This window comes from Astatotilapia calliptera, chromosome 18 (genome assembly GCF_900246225.1).
Source record: "Astatotilapia calliptera chromosome 18, fAstCal1.2, whole genome shotgun sequence".
NCBI classification, from domain to species: domain Eukaryota; kingdom Metazoa; phylum Chordata; class Actinopteri; order Cichliformes; family Cichlidae; genus Astatotilapia; species Astatotilapia calliptera.
Genome location: NC_039319.1, coordinates 35,699,616 through 35,719,436, shown reverse-complemented (window position 1 = coordinate 35,719,436; position 19,821 = coordinate 35,699,616). Strand labels below are relative to the sequence as shown.

The 19,821-nt window shown below is 38.2% G+C and overlaps 1 protein-coding gene across 5 annotated transcripts; it reads right to left on the bottom strand.

Annotated features, from left to right (window-relative positions):
• Positions 1 to 1,373: 1,373 nt before the first annotated feature.
• Positions 1,374 to 18,156, bottom strand: LOC113010070 (nuclear GTPase SLIP-GC-like). 5 transcript variants are annotated; one of them, XM_026148898.1, is made up of 23 exons: positions 16,812 to 18,156; positions 10,943 to 11,141; positions 10,773 to 10,854; positions 10,353 to 10,465; positions 10,095 to 10,148; positions 9,474 to 9,498; positions 9,232 to 9,324; positions 8,972 to 9,059; positions 7,528 to 7,741; positions 7,207 to 7,437; positions 6,044 to 6,244; positions 5,794 to 5,966; positions 5,316 to 5,370; positions 5,142 to 5,229; positions 4,930 to 5,051; positions 4,078 to 4,254; positions 3,840 to 3,994; positions 3,604 to 3,721; positions 3,390 to 3,498; positions 3,197 to 3,327; positions 2,925 to 3,006; positions 2,739 to 2,817; positions 1,374 to 2,599 (listed from the first exon to the last, which is right to left on the bottom strand). In XM_026148898.1, exons 3-22 carry the CDS (start codon positions 10,837 to 10,839, stop codon positions 2,744 to 2,746), a joined length of 2,370 nt encoding a protein of 789 aa, XP_026004683.1. In that variant the 5' UTR covers positions 10,840 to 10,854; positions 10,943 to 11,141; positions 16,812 to 18,156; the 3' UTR covers positions 1,374 to 2,599; positions 2,739 to 2,743. The 5 variants fall into 5 exon arrangements, with proteins under 5 accessions (XP_026004683.1, XP_026004682.1, XP_026004684.1 ...); XM_026148897.1 differs by lacking the exon at positions 16,812 to 18,156 and adding an exon at positions 12,285 to 12,316; XM_026148899.1 differs by lacking the exon at positions 16,812 to 18,156 and having other exon boundaries at positions 2,735 to 2,817; positions 10,943 to 11,344.
• Between the last annotated feature and the right edge of the window lie 1,665 nt (positions 18,157 to 19,821).

Below are 19,821 nucleotides of genomic sequence, written 5' to 3'. Positions count from 1 at the left end.
AAGCTTAAAAACACTACAAAAGACCAAGGATAAAGGAGGATTAGAAGTACCTAACTTTCAGCACTACTTCTTAGCCAACAGGCTTCAGTTTATTTCAGGATGGCTAAAACATACCCTCTTAGATGAACCTTGGCTAGATGTAGAACAAGCACTTTGCAATAATCTAGAGATTTCAGATCTACCATTTATCAGCTCAAACATCCAATGACATGAATGCTTTGAAAGCGTCAGCATCAGCTTTTCTCTGACAGCATGGTGGGAGTGTCTAAAATTGACGCAGTCTTCATTAATCCCATGCAAATGTACACCTATCTGGAACAACCCTGACATATCACAAAACAATAATATGATAAACTTTCCAGATTGGAGTGGTAAAGGAATCAAATACTTAGAACATATATTAGAAGGAACAGAATTTATTCCATTTGACAGACTAATTACACAATATGGGATCAAGAAGAAAAGATTTTTAGAATATCAACAAATTAAATCCATAGTAAAAAAGAAATTTAAACCGGGTCAAGTTGAACTACCAACACCACCAAGTGTGGTTCAATTTTTTACTCTTAAAACCCCAAAATTACTTTCCAAAATATACAGAATGCTGTCTAAAACGGATGAATCAATATCACTTCAATATCACTGCAACCCCCCCTGGCTTCTGCTCCGCCGCTGCTGAGTGACCCCTCATCTTGGGCTCTCCTCAGCTCTTTCTGGGATAGTGGTGCGGCTGCCCCTCTGTTGGTCTTCCTTGGTCTCTTGTGTTCTGAGGGCCTCTGGTTGTCTGGAGTTTTGATCTCCTCCATACCTGCTTCATGCCCTGGAGGACGGGGCTGTGGCTTCCCACACCCTCTAGCAGATCATTACATAAAGGAACTTTTTAAATACAAGCACGCTCATGCTCACAGGTGTACACATGGGTGCTGACACACACAAACTACACCCTTTTTGGCTCCTACCTCAAAGCACACTGTGTGCTGTCGATCTTACGTGCTACATAATAATGTTTAGTATTTACTGTGATATTCCCATAGATCATCGTGATGTTGTTTATTATGTTGCTCTTTTTTCTTTCTCAACAGGTGATCGATATATTTTTTGTCTGCTTATTTTGTTTGTTTTTTGTCCTTTATCCCCATCCCTCTTTCCCGCTGTTTTTCTTTCCCTCTTTCTTTCTCCCCTTTCTTTTCCCCAGTCAAATCTGTCCCGTGTTTAGCAAGTGAAAATAAAATAAACAATAAAAGGTGAATCAAATAGACCAATACAGCAAGGCTGGGATGGTCCATTTGATAAAGGAAATCTGTTGGGCATCTTTCTTCGCCTTTAGACAATAATTCTGATGGCAAAAGCGCAAAAAGGGACAGGCACAAAAAAAAAAAAAAAGCTGATTTTATTACAGCAGTATAATGATCAAAACTCATCTGTGGCTTTAACAGTTTGTTATGCCAAAAACAATTTGAAAGGGACACTTAAAATTAATATTTAAAGCCTGTGTGCCAAAAGCCTAGTTTTGTTAACATTTTTCTTCAACAACTGCATGGTTTATCACTATAAATTATGAGATGTAAATATCTTTATTTCACAAAGGATGGTTCAGTGTTTCCTAATCCTGTATGCTAAAGGAGGTAATAAAGGAAACACTGAAGTACCTTATCTAAGCATTTTTAAAAATCAGTCAGCTTTTATAATGACCACTGAAATATGGTTAAAGGAAACATAAAAGTAAATGATAAATGTGAGTGAACTGTTTCAGGAGGAAAATACAAGAAAGCATTATCAGGGGAGGAAACACAAGAGAATTAATCAAGATAAAAATCAAAACAAGAATTCAACGATATGCGCAGTAATAATTAGAGTGTTAAACACCTAAAATAACAACAAAAAACCCCAAAATCCTCTACCTAAAACCAACCTGTAATATATTGACAAATAATTCCAAACCCAGAAAATGCAAAATGGCAGGGAGATGACTGAAGTAGTTGCTGATTTCCTACAGCCTTACATACACCTATTTCTCACTATTTGTCATGCACACACAGGTTATAACTGCAACAAACAAGTATTTGGATTTAGAACTATTAAGTTAAAGTGGTAAATATCATTTCAAGGCTCAATATTTAACTGATGAGCATATACATTAAAATAAATGCTCCCATCACAATGAACCCACAGTATACACATCAACTTAAAACATTAAATTATGATATTTAAAACAAGCAACAAAATCAAAATGCTTTTGGAAACCGTAATCTCAGACTTACAATTAAAACCATAAATCTCAGGTTTAAATGGGGAAATGCATTACATGTCTTCACACTCTGCTATAAGTGATTAAAAACTACAATTTTAAAAAAACGAAATAAATCAAAATAACACTATTTAGACCCTCGTGATTAAGACCTTATTATTAGCAGTTTTAATTAATATCTATAATATTCAAAATGCTCTTTGTATAAAATTCATTAAAAGCCAAAAGGACAAATCAACACAACATTAAAAGAGACCAAAACAAATATTACTATGACAGTATCTAAAGATCTCCTGTCTCTATCAGTGTTTCCTCAGGGATGCTCTGTGGGTCATCAGGCCTCAGCTGTTTCTGTGGAGCAAATCAGAAATGGATCAGCTGCTGAATGGATCAGTTATACTGTAAATAAAAACACAATTGACAATAATCAGCAAAATAGTTCATTATCAAAGCCTTTTAAACAATTCGTGACATTTTAAGATTTACCTACAGTGGTTACATTTTTTCATCTTGACTGCCAATAAGTTCATCACAATGTCTCTTCACCACCTCAAGATGTTTTGATACATCTGAAAAAAACAAAACATTTGTATTTATTATATAGTTATTGTTAGTGTTTCTATTGATGTTATTTCTGTGCTCAACATAAGTACTTTACTTCATACATTCTGTTTACCTGGCAGTAAGCAGGCCTCAGTCTTGAGTGAGTGTTCAATGGATTTCTTCATGGTTTCCTCCAGTGTCATCAGGATGGTTTTCTAATTTATTATAAAAGCCTTTGTTACTTTTTACAGAGGTAATACTGAAACCAAGAATAACTGGACATAAATTATTGGTTTGATATGCTTTTCAAGGTTGCTTGGGCATTTTTGTGCATCTCAACAAAATCTAGAGACGCATTCATATAATTTGTTGTCATCATATTTCATATTTTAAATTTTGGCAAACCTTTAAATCGTCCAACTGCTCCAACATGGCATTTTTTGCTTCTTCAAACATATCCATCTTTGACTCCACATGTCTCTCAATAGCGTCCCTCATGTTCTTCAGGGTGCCTGGTCCTTTAAATGCTGCTGCTTCTACAAGGAGAAAATTTTCAAGCACACTTGAATAGAAATACTTTAATTTGTGTCTTTCTTACCTTTATAGCATTCTTTCATGTTATCCTTGATTGTCTCTGTCAAACTGTTGTACATCAATTTCTTTTGTGTGAGGATGATTTTGTTGAGCTTTGCCTTAATGTTTTTTTCCTTAGAAACATGAAATATGGATTAACATTGTTTAAAAGACGATGATTGGATGATTTTCTAACAACAGATAAGCCAACAGGTTAATGATTAGGGAAGTTCTTTTACCTCCGTCTTGAGAAATTTCAGTTGCAGTTCAACATCTTTGTACTTTTCAATCAGTGAATCGGTGCCGAGTGAAAACGCATCAATGGCTCCATTGAAATGTCCACATTTTACGTCATTTCTGAATGGGGCAAAGATGTGGTTATTAATGGCAGTATTAGCAAGTTTATCATATAGTGCAATTTGGATTCATGTATTCGTCTACATATTGGTGCTGTTCAGAATTGGATTATTCTCACGGGAAGGTATCTCTGAATTCTTTATCAATGCTTTCAGTCAAAGAAAATGCTAATATCATGTTGAGATTTTTTGGTTTTCCTGTTTTTGGTTTCTGGATGCCATCATTCCTAACTACAGACTTTAGTGTCCTGTGAAAAGTTCTGTCTTTCGCCCCCTGAAACAAAACAAAATTTCTTTTAAATCACATGGTCACAAAGTATCCTGAGATTTTGATCCAATTGTAATTAAAATACATACAATGGGGTGCAAGAAGAACTTCAATTTTTTTTTACATAAATTTAGGGATTTTTCAACCCCCTCGCATAGGCATTGTCCAAAAGCTTTTGTTTTTTCTTCAATTGCTTTTTCAACTTTATTAAGTTGGATGCTCAATTTTTCCAGAAGGTCTGCATAGACATCGTTTTTTTGTTCAATCTAAAAAAATTAGAAAGTTAATTATTTAAAGCAGTAAAATATAACAATGTTTATTTTCTCATTTTACAAACCCAAGTTTTTAACATAAAGCTCATGCATAAGTTCAGTCAGGTCTGTCATCATTCATCTGCCTCTGTCTATTCTTTATGTCACTTTCATTTTCCCATACTTTCGACCTCATTACTCTAGTCCAATCATTTTTTCTGCAAGCCAATCAGTCTCTGTTCTCTGTGCTTTTATCTGCTCTTCTGTCATTCTGCCTTTCAGACTCTCCGTCATGCAACTCGCCTCCTCCCCATCTTCACCTCAACCTTCCTGTGGTCACTCAGAGCCCCATCCAAACTACCATCTTCACTAGCCCAAGAATCTAGACTCTGGGGACCCTGTCCTAACTCCCATCATTTCTGTGCCCTCATTGGTTCACTGGAGTCTGATTGGTAAATAACTATTTCATCAAATTCTCTCAATAAATAATATTCAGTTCTTCCAAATTATTTCTCTTTATTCAATCGCTATTAATATATTACTACAGATTGATTTATGATGGCCAGTATCCCACATTTTTAGTGAATGTGAGCATACATTACAATACATTAATACACTTTACTTAGCGGCTATGAATATTTGTATGACCTTTAACAAGATTATGAATGAGGCTTTATTGCCTGCTCTTACCACTTCTCTTTTTCTGGCCCCTTGAATCAAAGACAGAATCCCATGAGCTCCAGACACATAGTTTAATGTCTCTGAATGAGCGTCATTCAATTTTTTCAAAATTTCCTTAAGTTTCAGTATTTCTGTTAAAAAATTGAAAAAGAAATATAAATCCGAGCAATACATTTTCTGTTACACAAAAACATACCATCACTGGTAGTGACTTCACCTACCATTGACATCTGGATTTACATTCTCCCCTTTGAGGAACTCTTTGGAGCTCACTGTGAAGACTTGGACACTATCCTCACTGAAGTGATTCTGAGAACATTTTTGTTTGTTTTTCATTTGTAGGGCCGTTTTAGAAGATACTTGTTTTAGATTTTGCTTTCAGATTATAAATTTACCTTAATTAATTTCTGCTGGCTGAATTCCTTCATCACATCATTCTTGATTCTGTTTCTATTAGAAAGGATAGTAAAATGGGATGTAAAAGTAATTTATTGTTATTATTCATCTAATTAGAAACCAAATTAAAACATACATTTATGTATATGTTTTTTAAATATATTTAAAACAAATATATAATTATATATTTTGATATTAGGAGTTGTATCTCATAGAATGTAATATTAATAATGTCATAACATTTTATTAGATGAAAAGAAGCACCACATTCTTGTTTTTCCTGACCTCTATTATTATAAATAATAGTTCTTAAATTAATTTTGTCAAAGTGTAGCCTACTACAATGGGAAACCTTAGCTTCTTTTGTAATGGATAACCTCACTCTTGACATAACATAAAAGCGAAGTGTATGGTCACCATGTGCATCTGCGCCAAACTTTATTCGTAATTTGCATTTTTTTGTCATATTTGACTTACATATCATCTGGGTTTTCATGATCTGACTTGGTGCAGATAAAATGAATTTGCTGACACTCGCCACCATTTCCAAGCAGGCTACTGGCACCTTCCAGGATGTCCCAGGCTTGTTTTTCTGATGCTGCTCGAGTCATTTCAGTCACAATCCACACAGTTGAACATTTGGCAACAAACTGGAAATGAAATAAAAGTATGTAAATTATAAATAAATCATGTTTTGAAAAAAGATGACATGACTTCTGTGAATTACCTCTGTCCACATTCGATCTCTGCTTCTGTTAGAGTCACCGTTTCCAGGAAGGTCCACGAGTGTGACATGATCAAGAAAATCATTGTCTGGCACTTTGACAGTCACACACTTCACAAGCGGCCAGTACCACCTCTTTACTTCTTCTGTCTCATTTGACTCACTTCTTGTATATTTCACAAATTTTTTAGACAACTCTTCAGCCTGCAAAAAATAACAAGATGAATACAAGACAATTTAATGTATGTGCTCATAACAAGTTTTAAAAATTGCATGAAAAAGAAAACAGGAAATCGAAGCTAGCTCAAACATTTTAAATGAAAACCAGGAAAATAAATTCAAAGAGAAAACAAATTTTAATTTGGTGCATGATTACATTTCTTTTTTTTTTTTTTAACATTTTAACATGTGGATCACAGTAAGTGGACTGGTTCTTATGTTGAGCTTTCTTTGACTATACCTAAACATTCAAAGCATTTTCTATAACTTGTCTCATTATGCCAAACAATTTTTTCCGGGTACTTTCTAGCTAACATTTACACACATTCATACTCGGATGGATGCATCAAAGAACAACACAGGGTTAGTAGATATTTGATGTTTTATGTTAACCTGAGTCAGTCAGCAGACTTCCAGTCTGTGAAATACTCTGGGTTTTTTTTAAACTTGTGCATACAAACTTGAACTTCTTGAACACCTCCACAAGAAAAACTGCGAGCTTCACAGTCCCTCAGACCGCAGCAGCAGGACAGTAAACCATAACATTTTAAACACCATAATTGTCACTGGGGTTTCTATTACTTGTTTCGTGGGTGTCAAATATTTTGGAAATTACCATGCGGCAGATAGATATGTCTGCTCAGCAATACTCTGGGGCAACATCTGCTTCACCAGTGCTTTCTTTTTTTGTCTGCACTTTCCAAGTAGGGAGTCATTAGATAGCATGGACATCATCTTCCTACTAAAGAGATAGCATAGCTTAATGCTTCTTTAGTGACTTCTTACTGCTCTCTATGTGATGTTCATAAGACACACTGATCTTCCTTGTATCTCACCCAAACTGTGGTCTAACATATGCTTTAAACTGTCATTATTCCTATGTTCTAAAAGACAAAGAAGTGAAGCTTGAAAAAGTTTATTTTTGGTCTGTAGTTCTGCACACTTACTGAGTCACTTTTAAAAATTTTCCTTTTGGACTTTAGAAATTCTGGAATATCTCTGAAATATCTGCTGTCCATGAGGCTGAGAGTGGATTTTTCTTTCCACGCTTCTCCATACAGCGCTGATAACTTTCCATCAGGGTCAAGTAATACATTGTTGCCACCATCATCAACATCGTCATCATCAACATCGTCTTCAGCAACCTGTTTTAGTGATTGCATTTCGTTTTCCCAATCCTTGAAAAAAAATAAAATAAAGTAAAGCAGTTTTTGCAGCAACATTGTAACACATTACTTTTACTTCAAGAATCACCACATTCATTCTACCTCTTTTGTAATGAACTCGATGTGTGCCTCATACTTTGATTCATTGGTAGCCTCCACCTTTATTATTACTGAGGTACATGCACGGCCACTTCCGGAAGGTAACAGGCCATCCTTATTAATGATGGCATTGATTAAAGAGCTCTTTCCAGCCCCGGTTTTACCAAAGACACCAACCAGGTGTCTCTTGTCTGTCTCCAAATCCTTGATTTTATCCCTGTTGAAAGAGTTTAAATATGGATTAAATAATCTCGTCTCACAAACATGAAATTGAAAATGTGGCAAAATCAGAAAGATCTCTTTTTGAAAACTGGTGGAAAAAATTATTTAGAATGTTTAGACTTGATATTTTTTAACATCTCTGGAGACTTCATACATGGAAAACATAACATATTTCTCAGTATTCAAAAGTTACTGTTCACCTCTAAAAAGTGAAATTATGGTTTCTGCAGTAATGCGGACGCTGCACCGGTCCGTCGTGGTGAAGAGGGAGCTGAGTGTAAAAGTGAAGCTCTCAATTTACCGGTCGATCTACGTCCCTACCCTCACCTATGGCCACGAGCTGTGGGTAGTGACCGAAAGAACGAGATCGCGGATACAAGCGGCAGAAATGAGCTTCCTCCGAAGGGTGGCTGGGCTCTCCCTTAGAGATAGGGTGAGAAGTTCGGCCATCCGGGAGGGGCTCAGAGTAGAGCCGCTGCTGCTCCACATCGAAAGGAGCCAGCTGAGGTGGTTCGGGCATCTGACAAGGATGCCCCCTGGGCACCTCCTGGATGAGGTGTTCCAGGCATGTCCCACCGGGAGGAGGCCCCGGGGCAGACCCAGGACACGCTGGAGAGATTATATCTCTCGGCTGGCCTGGGAACGCCTTGGTGTTCCCCCGGATAAGCTGGAGGAGGTGGCTGGGGAGAGGGGGGTCTGGGCGTCTTTGCTTAGGCTGCTGCCCCCGCGACCCGGCCTCAGATAAAGCGGATGAAGATGGATGGATGGATGGTACAATTCACCTTAATACTGGAACAAACTGCATCACAGCTCCATGTTGAGCTCTGACAGAGTTTAAATCTTCAATCTCTATATTATACCAAATTACACCAAAATGTTCCTCCAACTGTTTCTTTTTCCTAAAACTTCTTTTGACCCCTTCCCAACCTTTCTGAGACATGTTGACATGAAATTCAAAATGACTTTATTATTTCCTAAAATAATTTTCTCAGCTAAGATTTGGATATGTTTTTCTTATTCTATTGTCAATAAAATATTAGATTAGGAGATTTGCTGAATGTTTTTTTTTTTATTATACAGACTGTCCAAACTTTCTTGAAATTGAGGTTGTGAATAAATATTATTTTCCACTCAACTATAATGATTTATTCCACAAATCCAGTGCCCTTTTGCTTTTATTGGTTGGAACAAGGTCCAACAAAAATAGGAAATCTTTATTACTCACTTTAGGAAAGCGCTGAGCTTGTCACGGCCATGGAGTCCTTCACTAACACGTCTCATTATGTCTTTGACATCAGACAGAATTTCTGTTTCTGTCAGAGAAACAGAAAAAACCCTAATAAGTAGGAACCTGGAACCAGTGTAATGCAGATAGATAGATAGATAGATAGATAGATAGATAGATAGATAGATAGATAGATAGATAGATAGATAGATAGATAGATAGATAAAGAAATATTATGCCCATTAGTATTGTTAATGCACCTGACTGTGATCCTGCTGCACAGCTGTATTTTCGTTTAGGAGGTGGTTGCCATTGGCTGGACTCCCCCTGAAGAAGATCTGACTTTCTCTTTCCTTTTTGGATTTAAAAAACAAACAAAAAATAAACAGAAAAAAACAAACAAACACAAGCTTCTGATAATGGAGTTATTTAAATGCTAGAAAAATACAACAGTGAAAATAAATACATTGAAATTGAAATTTCAATGATACATTTTTCTCACCTTTTTCACTTATGGATGCCAAATCCTGAGGATGAATATAAATATTCAACGTTGATATTTGAAATTAAACTACTATAATTGTACATGTATGCATAATTGAATTTATACAAGAAAATTACTTTCACATGCATTGTACTAAGTATATGGACTTACATTCTCTACTACTAAAACTTTTTTTTTTTTTTTTTTTTTTAAGAAAGCTTTCATATTCTTGCTTCTCAATAAACATGATCCCATGAGTCAATTTTTCTGTCTCATTCAGCATCAGTGACATAGACCTAGAGACCAGTTGGTAACCACCTACCTTGTTTCTGGCAACCACTAACTGTTAGGGTAAAATTGTGTATTCACACATCAGGCAGCTATATCAGTTTAGTGGTTGGTGAAGGTTGTAAAGATTTTAGGTTACCAACTGGTCTCTAGACATGCATGACTAGGGCTGTACTTTGACTCAGTAATCAAAGTTATTATCTGAAATCCAATAATCCTTAGGTGATCCAAATCAGCTGTTTCTTTAGGCTTGTTTGCAGAGCAGGTAAAGCTAAGTGCAAATCAATGTAAAATATTTACTTTAAAAATCTAAATAACAGTACAGATACTGAAGAGTGCCATGAAACTTACTTGACCAAAAGTATTGACTGCTTCTTTTTGTGTTTGAGTTGTATTTCGCTCTTCCTAGCACAATGAAAACATTGCAAATCCATATCAGCAAAAAGGATTTTTTGTTAATAATATTTTTGTTAATAATATTGCTATCATAGACACAAGTTAAAGTAGTTTGTGTTTGTGATAATAATTCTACAACAAATTCATCTGTAAGCATTAACAAGAGGGAGGTTTTTCAGACAAAAGGAAAGAAATATTAAAGGATTTAATTACCTTTAACAGCTTTAGTTTATCCTTGAATTTCACTCTAGGTCCAGCTTTTGTGATCAATTGATTAATTTCCTGATCATCAAGATGATACAGACTTTCCTCATCAATTTCTTCAGCTGTAATAAAATTAAATAGCAGAAATAAGGATTATTTATAAAATTACTTCAGAAACACTTTTTAAGGAGTTCTGCATTGATGTATGAGTTGAACACATTTAATTCCCTTTTATTTTAAGTAACTATCACTTTCCAGTCTTAGGACATTTTCTCTTGCCTACATATTTTGTGTAGTAAATATGAAAACCACAAGTGCTTTTCTACTCTCTAAGCATAGACAACATTCAAAACTGATCATATAGTACAGAACAGCATTTAAATATGTATTAATAATTATCATTATCTGTTGTCATCACTAATAGTTTACCTTTAAATGCCTCAATCCAGTCTTTTAGTTTCCATTTAGTCAGTTTGCTTCTCACGAATTCATCCATGACTAAAAATAGAAACTGAAAGAAAAATTTTAATTTCTGATCCTGTCAAGGTGAACGAGCGGACAGAACTCTGAAAGGTTTCAATTAAAGAAAGTTTATTTACAGTGACACCAGGCGCTATAAAGAACAGTGTAGGGGAATGGGGGCTCCGTAGAATCCAGGAAAAAGTGAACACGTCCAAAACTCCTGTCCTCGCTCGCCAGTAACTCACACGTCCTCTTTTGTATGCCACACGACGTCCACACACGAATACTCTCACTTACGATAAAGTAAAGGGAAAACAGAAAAGGGTCCGGGAGGATCTGAACATGGGGAGGGAACACAAATTACAGATCCACAGAAACACGACGACGGAAAGCACGTTAAACAAGAGAGAGCCGGTACTACACTGCCTTATGGTATAACGATCCAGCAAGAAGTAGCACAGAGCCACCGCCCTTAGTAATGGCTGGAGACCAGGGGCGGAGCGTGGGGGTGGCTTACTGGGCTTAAGCCCGGGTTGTTTTGTCAGAAGCCCGGGGTCTTTTGGAGTGTAATTTTTTCATAGTTAGATGCCTGGCTGACAACTGTATAAAACAAAAAGTACACACAATGCTCGAATCACATAGTGCAAACTGTGGGAATTTACGACTGTGCGTGAATCCCCCCTGATATATGATCCGAGCTCAGGCACTAAACTATGTAGCGAGGGGGCGGGGCAGCTGCTGCCTGTGAGTGCGCTATTGGAGAAACGGAGCCAGCCATACTAAGAAGAGCTTAAGTTTGACCAGGTACCAAAGCAAATCATTCGTACTGTACAAATAATGTAAATATGACGGTGAATCACGAAAGATTGATATCAAACTGATCACTTGACCAATATTACGTTACTTGCTCTTCAAGTGAATCAACAAATGGCGAAATGAAAAGCCGAACAAATGCTATTTTTTAGAGAGTCTTAGCTTACATGTGTTTATTTCACATTTTCAGTTCTTACCCTCCCCGACTAAATCGGTTTCAGTTATGTACTGAAATATAAGAATGGACATTAGAGGCTTCTTTCAAAGAAAAAACTCAGGTAAATGTTATTTTATATATTATGCTTTGTATGTTGTTCAGTAGGGGAGACTGGGGATAGTTGTAACATTTTTGACATTTCTGTCTGTAAATTGGAGCTCTTTTAAGGTAGTGGATTCAAAATGTAATCCAAAGTATTAACATGTCTCGGCTATTAAATAGTGCAGCTATTTTCTCTGCAGCACAATTACCCATTGCATGGTATGGCCTCAAACACAAAGAGTGAAATGTTACAATTAACCCCATAGTCTGGGTTAGTTGTAACCAGTGTTGGGTAAGTTACTTTAAATTAGTAACTTAGTTACATTACTAGTTACTCCTATCAAAAGTAACTCAGTTACTTCAAGTTACTCGTTACTTTCAGAGTAACTAGTTACTAGGGAAAGTACCTTTGGTTTTACTCAGAATTCTCTTGTTAATGTGTTGCTTCCGTAACTGGATACCCAGCAAGATTGCCAGTCTTCTAGCTTGCTTACTTGCCACAAGTGCACTGTGCCACCTACCAATAGAAAGGAAAAAATAATGTGCCCATTTCCAGGAGAGAAATACCACACCTGATTATATCCTGGCCTGCTTTTTACATCCAACACAAAAACTGCAGTCGTGGTGCTTTCGATTGTACTCAGAACTCTGAAATTCTGCCTTCTGAATAGGAAGATGTAGGTAACACCAGACTGCAGATGAGCTGCATACAGAGCTGGACTGGGACAAAAAAATCGTCCCGGGCATTTTGACTAGAGACCAGCCCACCATTATAGGAAAAATGATAAAACCTTTGAATGAAAATAAACCCACAGTGATGTACACTGTTCTGATGGTATATATGTATCAATCTATCAATTGTTTGTTGTAAGACTCAGATAATTATTTTTTTAAAAGTGAGACATTTTAAATGAGAATAAGAAAGTATTTCCTTGTGCCCCCCTCTCCCTTTTAATGCCCTACATGGACCCCTGGCAACACTTTGCTAGACCCGCCCCTGCACAGTTACCAGCTGTCAGCTACTTAGAAAAGGATCCTGGTGTTATTTGTCTCTCAGAAACAGCTCATAACTTCCCTTCAACTCATTCATGTCATCTAAAAGGTAAACCTGTTTCTCCATCACAGCTCTGATGATTCAGTAAGGACATCTCCGGGTTTCATCTTCATGTTTCCCTCTCATCACATAACCAAACCATATCAAGACATTGCAGGATTGTTTTAACAACTGCGCTTTGTTGACTGTTTGTTGACTGTTTGTTGAGTTTTGGAAGCTTGGTTTTGCCTTTGCTGGATACTGATCTGAAACTCTTTTCTTGCTGCGTCACGACTGACTTTTTAGCTAACGTAAGCTAAAGTGGCAGTTTCTGTTTTTGTTTTTGACGCTGTCGCCGGTACGAGATTCCAGAATGGCACCACTTACCTCAACATCCAGCTGTGAAAGCTGCATCAACCTGAGCCAAAAAGTGATCGAGCTGGAACAAAGGATATCCACGCTATACCAAATCCAGGGGGCTGAATGCGAACTTGACACGATCCTCCTTGGCAAAGCTCAAACCACCGCTACTAGCGCTGAGCTAGCCGACACAGTGCACCATCCAGCTGCTGTTTCCCAAGATCCCGCCAACAGTCAACACAGGCTCTCAACTTGCATTGCTGGTGCTTCTGCCAAGGACGAGAACTCCTGGTTTCAGCTAGGGGCCAGACCCAAGGCTCTGGTCAGCTCCACTCCACTCCAACCAGCGCCATGGACCGTGGTTGAGACGCGTGGTGGCTGCAGAGGGGGCAGGAGGATCCGTCTCTCGCACCCTCACCCCTCCGGTGCGGTAGTACTGGAGAATAAATTCAATGCCCTGGATCCTGTGGACTTTCCTCCTCTGACCACTAGCCCTCGCCATCCTGCTGTGTCGCTGAGGTCTGCGCCATCTCCACCACTACGCCCCCGGAGCCGCGGCGGGCAACCCGACGCTGTGGTGCAAACTCACCGCGGAGAGCTGTGCTTTATCCCGGCTCCTCGGAGAAGAGGACCCACGGCGCGGCTACCTGGGAGTCACTCACGCAGTCCGGCTGGCGCATCTCCATCTGAACACCCCCAGTGTCGCGGCGCGGGCGTCTCAGATGGCCAACAGCCCCCAGTGGCACCTCCTCTCTCCACGCTGGTCCTCGGGGATTCCATCGTCAGGAACGTGCGGATGAGGGGGGCGCTCACGCTGTCGTTCCCGGGAGCCACTGTTGTTGACATAGTGGACAGAATTCCCAACATGCTGGCATCCCACCCACAGGTTAACCGGCTCATCATCCACATCGGCACCAATGACATCCCCAAACAGCAATCTGAGCTGCTGAAGTTGGACTTCCTCCAACTCTTCAGCCTCCTTGGTCAGTTGCAGGTGAGTGCTTTTATCTCCGGGCCCACCCTCACCTGTGGCAGAGGGATAGGCCGTTTCAGCCGGCTGCTCAGCCTTAACACCTGGCTTTCCTCCGCCTGTGTCTCCCACGGCTTGGATTTTATTAACAACTTTGATGCCTTCTGGGAGAGGAGGCATCTTTTTGGGGCAGACGGGCTCCACCTCAACGCCTGGGGACGCCGTTTGCTGTCCGCCAATTTGGCATTTGGCGTACAGCACTCCCGCACATCGCCCTGTCACTACCCCAAACTGACGTTACCTGCTGATCTGTCTGCCACTGACTGATGTTCCCCTGGTCCCAGCTCCTATATTTGTTCCACTTTTAACAGTAATACACAAAACTCTGGACTAGGACCTCTCTCTCCCACAGTCAACACAATACCCGTCATAATCACAAACAGAGAGCAACAGAATTATCATAAATCCAGTAACTCCAAAAACATTAATAACCTCCGGCCTCTTCAAAAATATCAACATCCATTCAACTCTATTGTCAAAAATCCACCAGTCTCAATCAGTATGGCACTTTTAAATGTACGCTCTCTGTCGAACAAGTCTTTTATTATTAATGATTTAATTTTAGATAATAAACTTGACTGTTTATTTTTACCTGAAACATGGCTGGGCTCGGATGCACCAGTTGTTCTCACTGAGGCCTCCCCACCAAATTTTAATTTCTCTTTTTCTATTAGAAGTGGTAAGAGAGGTGGTGGGACTGCATCTTTAGCCAACAACACACTCACCTCCAAACAAATTTTATTTGATCATTTTACCACTTTTGAATTCTATGCTATTGTTTTCAGCAGCCCTCCAGTTTTATCTGTCACAATTTATAGACCACCTAAAGACAGCGCTGCTTTTATCAAGGAATTCACAGAATTTTTAACAAACATACATTCAAACTATAATATGATAATTTTAACCGGTGATTTTAACCTGCACATAGATAATCCTTTTGACCCTGCAGCAAAAGAATTCTTAAACATTCTTCACTGTTTGGATTTTATCCAGCACGTCACGCAGCCGACTCACAACAGAGGACACACTCTGGACCTGGTCATCACCCATGGGCTGTCCACCAGCGTGTCCTCTGTTGTTGACTTGGCTGTCTCTGACCACTACTGTGTGTTTTTTAACATCACCGGTTTTATTCAGCGGGAGACCTCGGTGCGAACTGTGAGGAGGCGCTATCTAACCTCTGAAGTGGCTGCAAATTTTACCAGGGTTTTAGACGAATGGCCCCCTGTGATTTTACCTGCACCCTGCGATTTGATTTTTAATCATTTCAACAGCAAACTGAAGAAAAGCCTTGACTCCGTTGCTCCACTCACCACCAAAAAGATTAACGTAAAACATGCATCACCCTGGAGAAACGAAGAAGTCAAAAAACTCAAAAGAAATTGCAGGGCAGCAGAAAGGAGATGGAGGAAAAATAAAAACACTATCAACCATCAAATATTTTGCGAGCAACTTAAAATGTACAATAATACATTAAGGAAGTCAAGAAATTCATACTTCGCCAAAATAATCAGTATTAACAAAAATAATCCCAAGGTCCTCTTTTCCACCATAAATGCACACACAGATATCCCCCTAAAATAGCTAAAACTAAAAACTATTTTCAGAAACATTCAGCTTTGATATTAATGAGTTTTTTGGGTTCATTGAGAACATGGTTGTTGTTCAATAATAAAATTATTCCTCAAAAATACAACTTGCCTAATAATTCTGCACTCCCTCTATAATCCAGTTTTGAGATCCCTTCCCAGACACCTCAACACCCACACACATCATAGGGCCTTCTGACCTCAGGAAATCACATGATAGGGTGGGGCTAGGTTTCACAATGAGCTCACCCCAAACCTTGGCTGATTGTGACCAACACCTGTTTTCACACCTTGGCTCATGTGATTAGGTAGAGGATCAATAGGGGGTCCATGTCCATCTTAGGGGACACTCCAATAGGGTTTAAATCTGGGACTCTCCACCATTTGACCCAGGAACTGAAGAAGCTTCTCGGATGAGAGGTGAAACGTCTTCAAGCAATTTAAAGAAGTCCAGATGCTTCTCTTTCCAAACTTCTTAGACAAGCCTGACCTGGATGACTGAGAACATTCACAGACATACTACAAGCTACTACAAGAGACAAAACGTCACCAAAATAAGACAGGAAATGTCTGAGATTTACCTGGACTAAAATACATGCTTTTCACACACACAGAAGGCAAACCACAGAGACACGATAGGCTTAACAAAAGAGACACTAAGGACAAAACACATAAACAAGACTAGGAAACAAAAGAGAACCAACAAAATTAAACAAGAAACCGGAGACTATAAATATAGATAACAAACCTCAGAACCCCTATGAAATACTGAACTCTGGGCAAAATAATGCAAAGTATCAAGTGAAATTATTCCTGAGATTGAAGAAAAAGAACCATGAGTCCATAACAACAACAAAAAATGCTGGGACTAAGACCCAGGACAATGACAAATATAATACATACTGATTCAGTATCTACTTACATGTGGTCTCTTCTACTGAACTGAAGTCTGTTTCTTCTGTGTATTTTGCACTTTGTATGAATAGTCCCCTCCCACCACTGACACAGATCACATGGTGACATATTTTGTGTTACGCAACAGAACAGCAGATCTTAAACACTGCGTCATTACTCAGATAAATCTGTAAATTCATGTTGATTAGAAGAAATAGAAAAAAAAAATCATTCTAGCAACTTGAGTTTAGATGTGTGGAGTTAGATATGTTACTGAAGGTGTTGAAAGTAATGCAGATACCAGAGAGTGAAGCCAAGTTGCACACCCTGAAGGTTTTTTTTTTTTTTTAATAAACTGGTTTCTTATTTGCATAGGCAGAAAGTTGCTGTTGATATCCGGGAACAGGTAGAAGTGATTTGCACACTAGCTTGAATACCCACTCCTAATTTTCCTCAAAACCAACGACCTCTTGCACAACCACCACCAACACCATTTATTATGCGTGCAAACAAGTTATTATCTGTGCAAATGATATGGTATCCCTATCCTGGGATATCAACAGCAGCTATGAAGACTATGAAGATGTGCTCATTGCTGATGCAGGCCTAACATGTGAAGACTGCTGTTGTACCTACATGCATTTAAACCAAAGACACACACACCAACTAAAACTGAGTGCAAATATTAGGGTACAAATCCACACAAGGAAACACAATGTCAAACAAAGGAAGTCTGGAAAGCAAGGATACTTATTTTACTCCGTACTTTGATGTGTTCTTTTCAGCCTCTCTTACATTTTCAACACACATATTTGTTAATCTTGATGTTTGTTTCATTTCATCATATCGCTGTGACCTCACAGATACAGAGCTTTGTGCTACCACTGTGCCAGGGTGTAAACACCAGTCACCAGCAAATTCTCCATTGAGTGGTTTGCAATTCTGGAGAAGTGGCCTTGTCACAGCATCAGAGGAGCAAACCAAGCAAAATAATTTTTAGGAGTGATCTATGAATGGCTTCATGTGTGTGAAACGTGTTTATATTAGGAAAATTTTAATGGCTTTATATTCCAGGATTTGGCTGTTTTTTGTTTGTTTTTTAAAATTACCTGTAATATTCTTTTTATAAACTTTACTCTTGGTCTGATTTTAGGAATCACAGCAATCTAAGCTAAACTGGCACTGTAAACTAAACACAAGGCAACACAGGCTTAAAACATGACAAGAGAACCACAGCACAAAGAGAGGGTACAACACCACACAGAGCAAACACAGGGCTTAAATACACACTGGTAAATAATCAGGGAACTGGAGACAGGATGGAAACACACCTGGGAGAAATTAGAACTAATGAGAGAAGGGGAAGCAAAACTAGACCCACTGCACGTAGGGCTGGGACTATCAAAATAAAACTGGAAACAAAAGGCAATTCACAAAGACACGGACTTGACACTGAGAGACAGACTGAAGGAATATGACACATGGAACACAAGGAAGACACTGACTTAAACTAGAAGGCAGAACAACAAATAACATCAAGAGAACAAAACCATGAGTAACTAATAATCAGGAAGTAGAACTTAAACACAAAACACTGGGTAACAATCAGGACCATGACAAGCAGATTGACATTTCTGGCTTTTAGCGAAGAAGCTGTATATCTTTTGGTCATGTCACATTGTATGAGTTTACATGGTCACAGGGGTATAAAACCAAGCATTTATGAAACAAACAAACAACAAACATTTATGAAACAAGATCACCTTTGTGATGAACTGACTTTGAGACTGCAAGCCTGTCCCTTACATCACTGAAAGAGGTCACATGTACACATGCACACTGTAGTACCAGACTCTGTGGCCACACAGTGGTTTAAGTTTTTTTTAAAGGATAACCCTTTATTTCCCTGAAATAGAAAATACAAAGGATTTGGGAACATGACGTCTGCCATGACCATTTTCCTAACTGCATTAAAGCCAATGTCCTGTTCCATCCACTGCACACACCCAAAGCAAACAACCCCATGCAAAAAGAACACACCATATTTACTCAGAAGAAAAATTAAGCTTGAACAACTTGCTGAACACAGGCAATCTGATTGCCTGATATTGCAACTATAATCTCTATCTAATGTTCTCTGTCATTCAGTATTGTCACTGTGATCCTGCTGTTCTTTAATTTTTTGCTCCTTGTTGTTATTTCTGTTGACAATGGGAGTGATATTGTGTAATGAAATTGCGCAAAGAGCAGCTCAGTTATCATAGTTTTGAAGGAAAGGTTTAAAAATAATTTGAAATAACAATTGTTGTGTAATCTTTGGAGATGTTTTAGACTACAGATAAACTGGAGTTTATTTTTATTGATGATGTAGTTATCAAGTTTCCCTTATAGATGACAGAAGAACTATTTTTAATAATTGTTAAACCAGTGAACAACCGAAACCCCTTATTTACTCTAAAGTGAGAGGCCATTCCTGTCCGAAAGGTTTACAAGATAAGAGTCAAGAGAAGATTAGTTTTTCCCAACTTGCACGTTTCTCCAAATGTACTTAGCTCCCTCAACTACTCATCCATGCAGTAACACATCATGTTTAACCAGAAAAGGATTCCAACTCAAATAAGCAAATATTTTTGTGTCAAACGAGAGGCTAATCTGATACTATGTAAAACATCAAAAATAAAATATAATAAAGATTAAAAAAAATAATAAAAGATTTACACAAATATCTTTAGTTTTATTGTATTGTAAAACCAGACATTAGAACAAGATGTAAATCTTGCAGTCTGGCTAAGATGTTAGTTAACTTAAAATCTGTATAATGTAACCTGCAATTTTTGTGGAGTGTTTCAAACTACAGTGATGTGAAAAAGTATTTGCCCCCTACATGATATGTTTTTTTTTCTTGTATGTCCATTTTGTGTTTACTTGTATAATTTTTTTCTAATGTTTTAATTTGTTTGCTGATCTGAAACACTGAAGTGTGACAAACACAAAAATAGGAAATTAGGAAGAGAGCAAACACGTTGTAACACCACTGT

Excerpts from the sequence above, each read along its gene's own strand:
- LOC113010070 (XM_026148898.1), bottom strand. The coding sequence starts at position 10,839 with ATGGATGAATTCGTGAGAAGCAAACTGACTAAATGGAAACTAAAAGAC. Across the intron at positions 5,230-5,315 it reads GCCAGCAGAAATTAATTAAG|AATCACTTCAGTGAGGATAG; the intron begins GTAAATTTATAA and ends AAATGTTCTCAG. Across the intron at positions 3,995-4,077 it reads AGTTCTTCTTGCACCCCATT|GGGGCGAAAGACAGAACTTT; the intron begins GTATGTATTTTA and ends GTTTTGTTTCAG.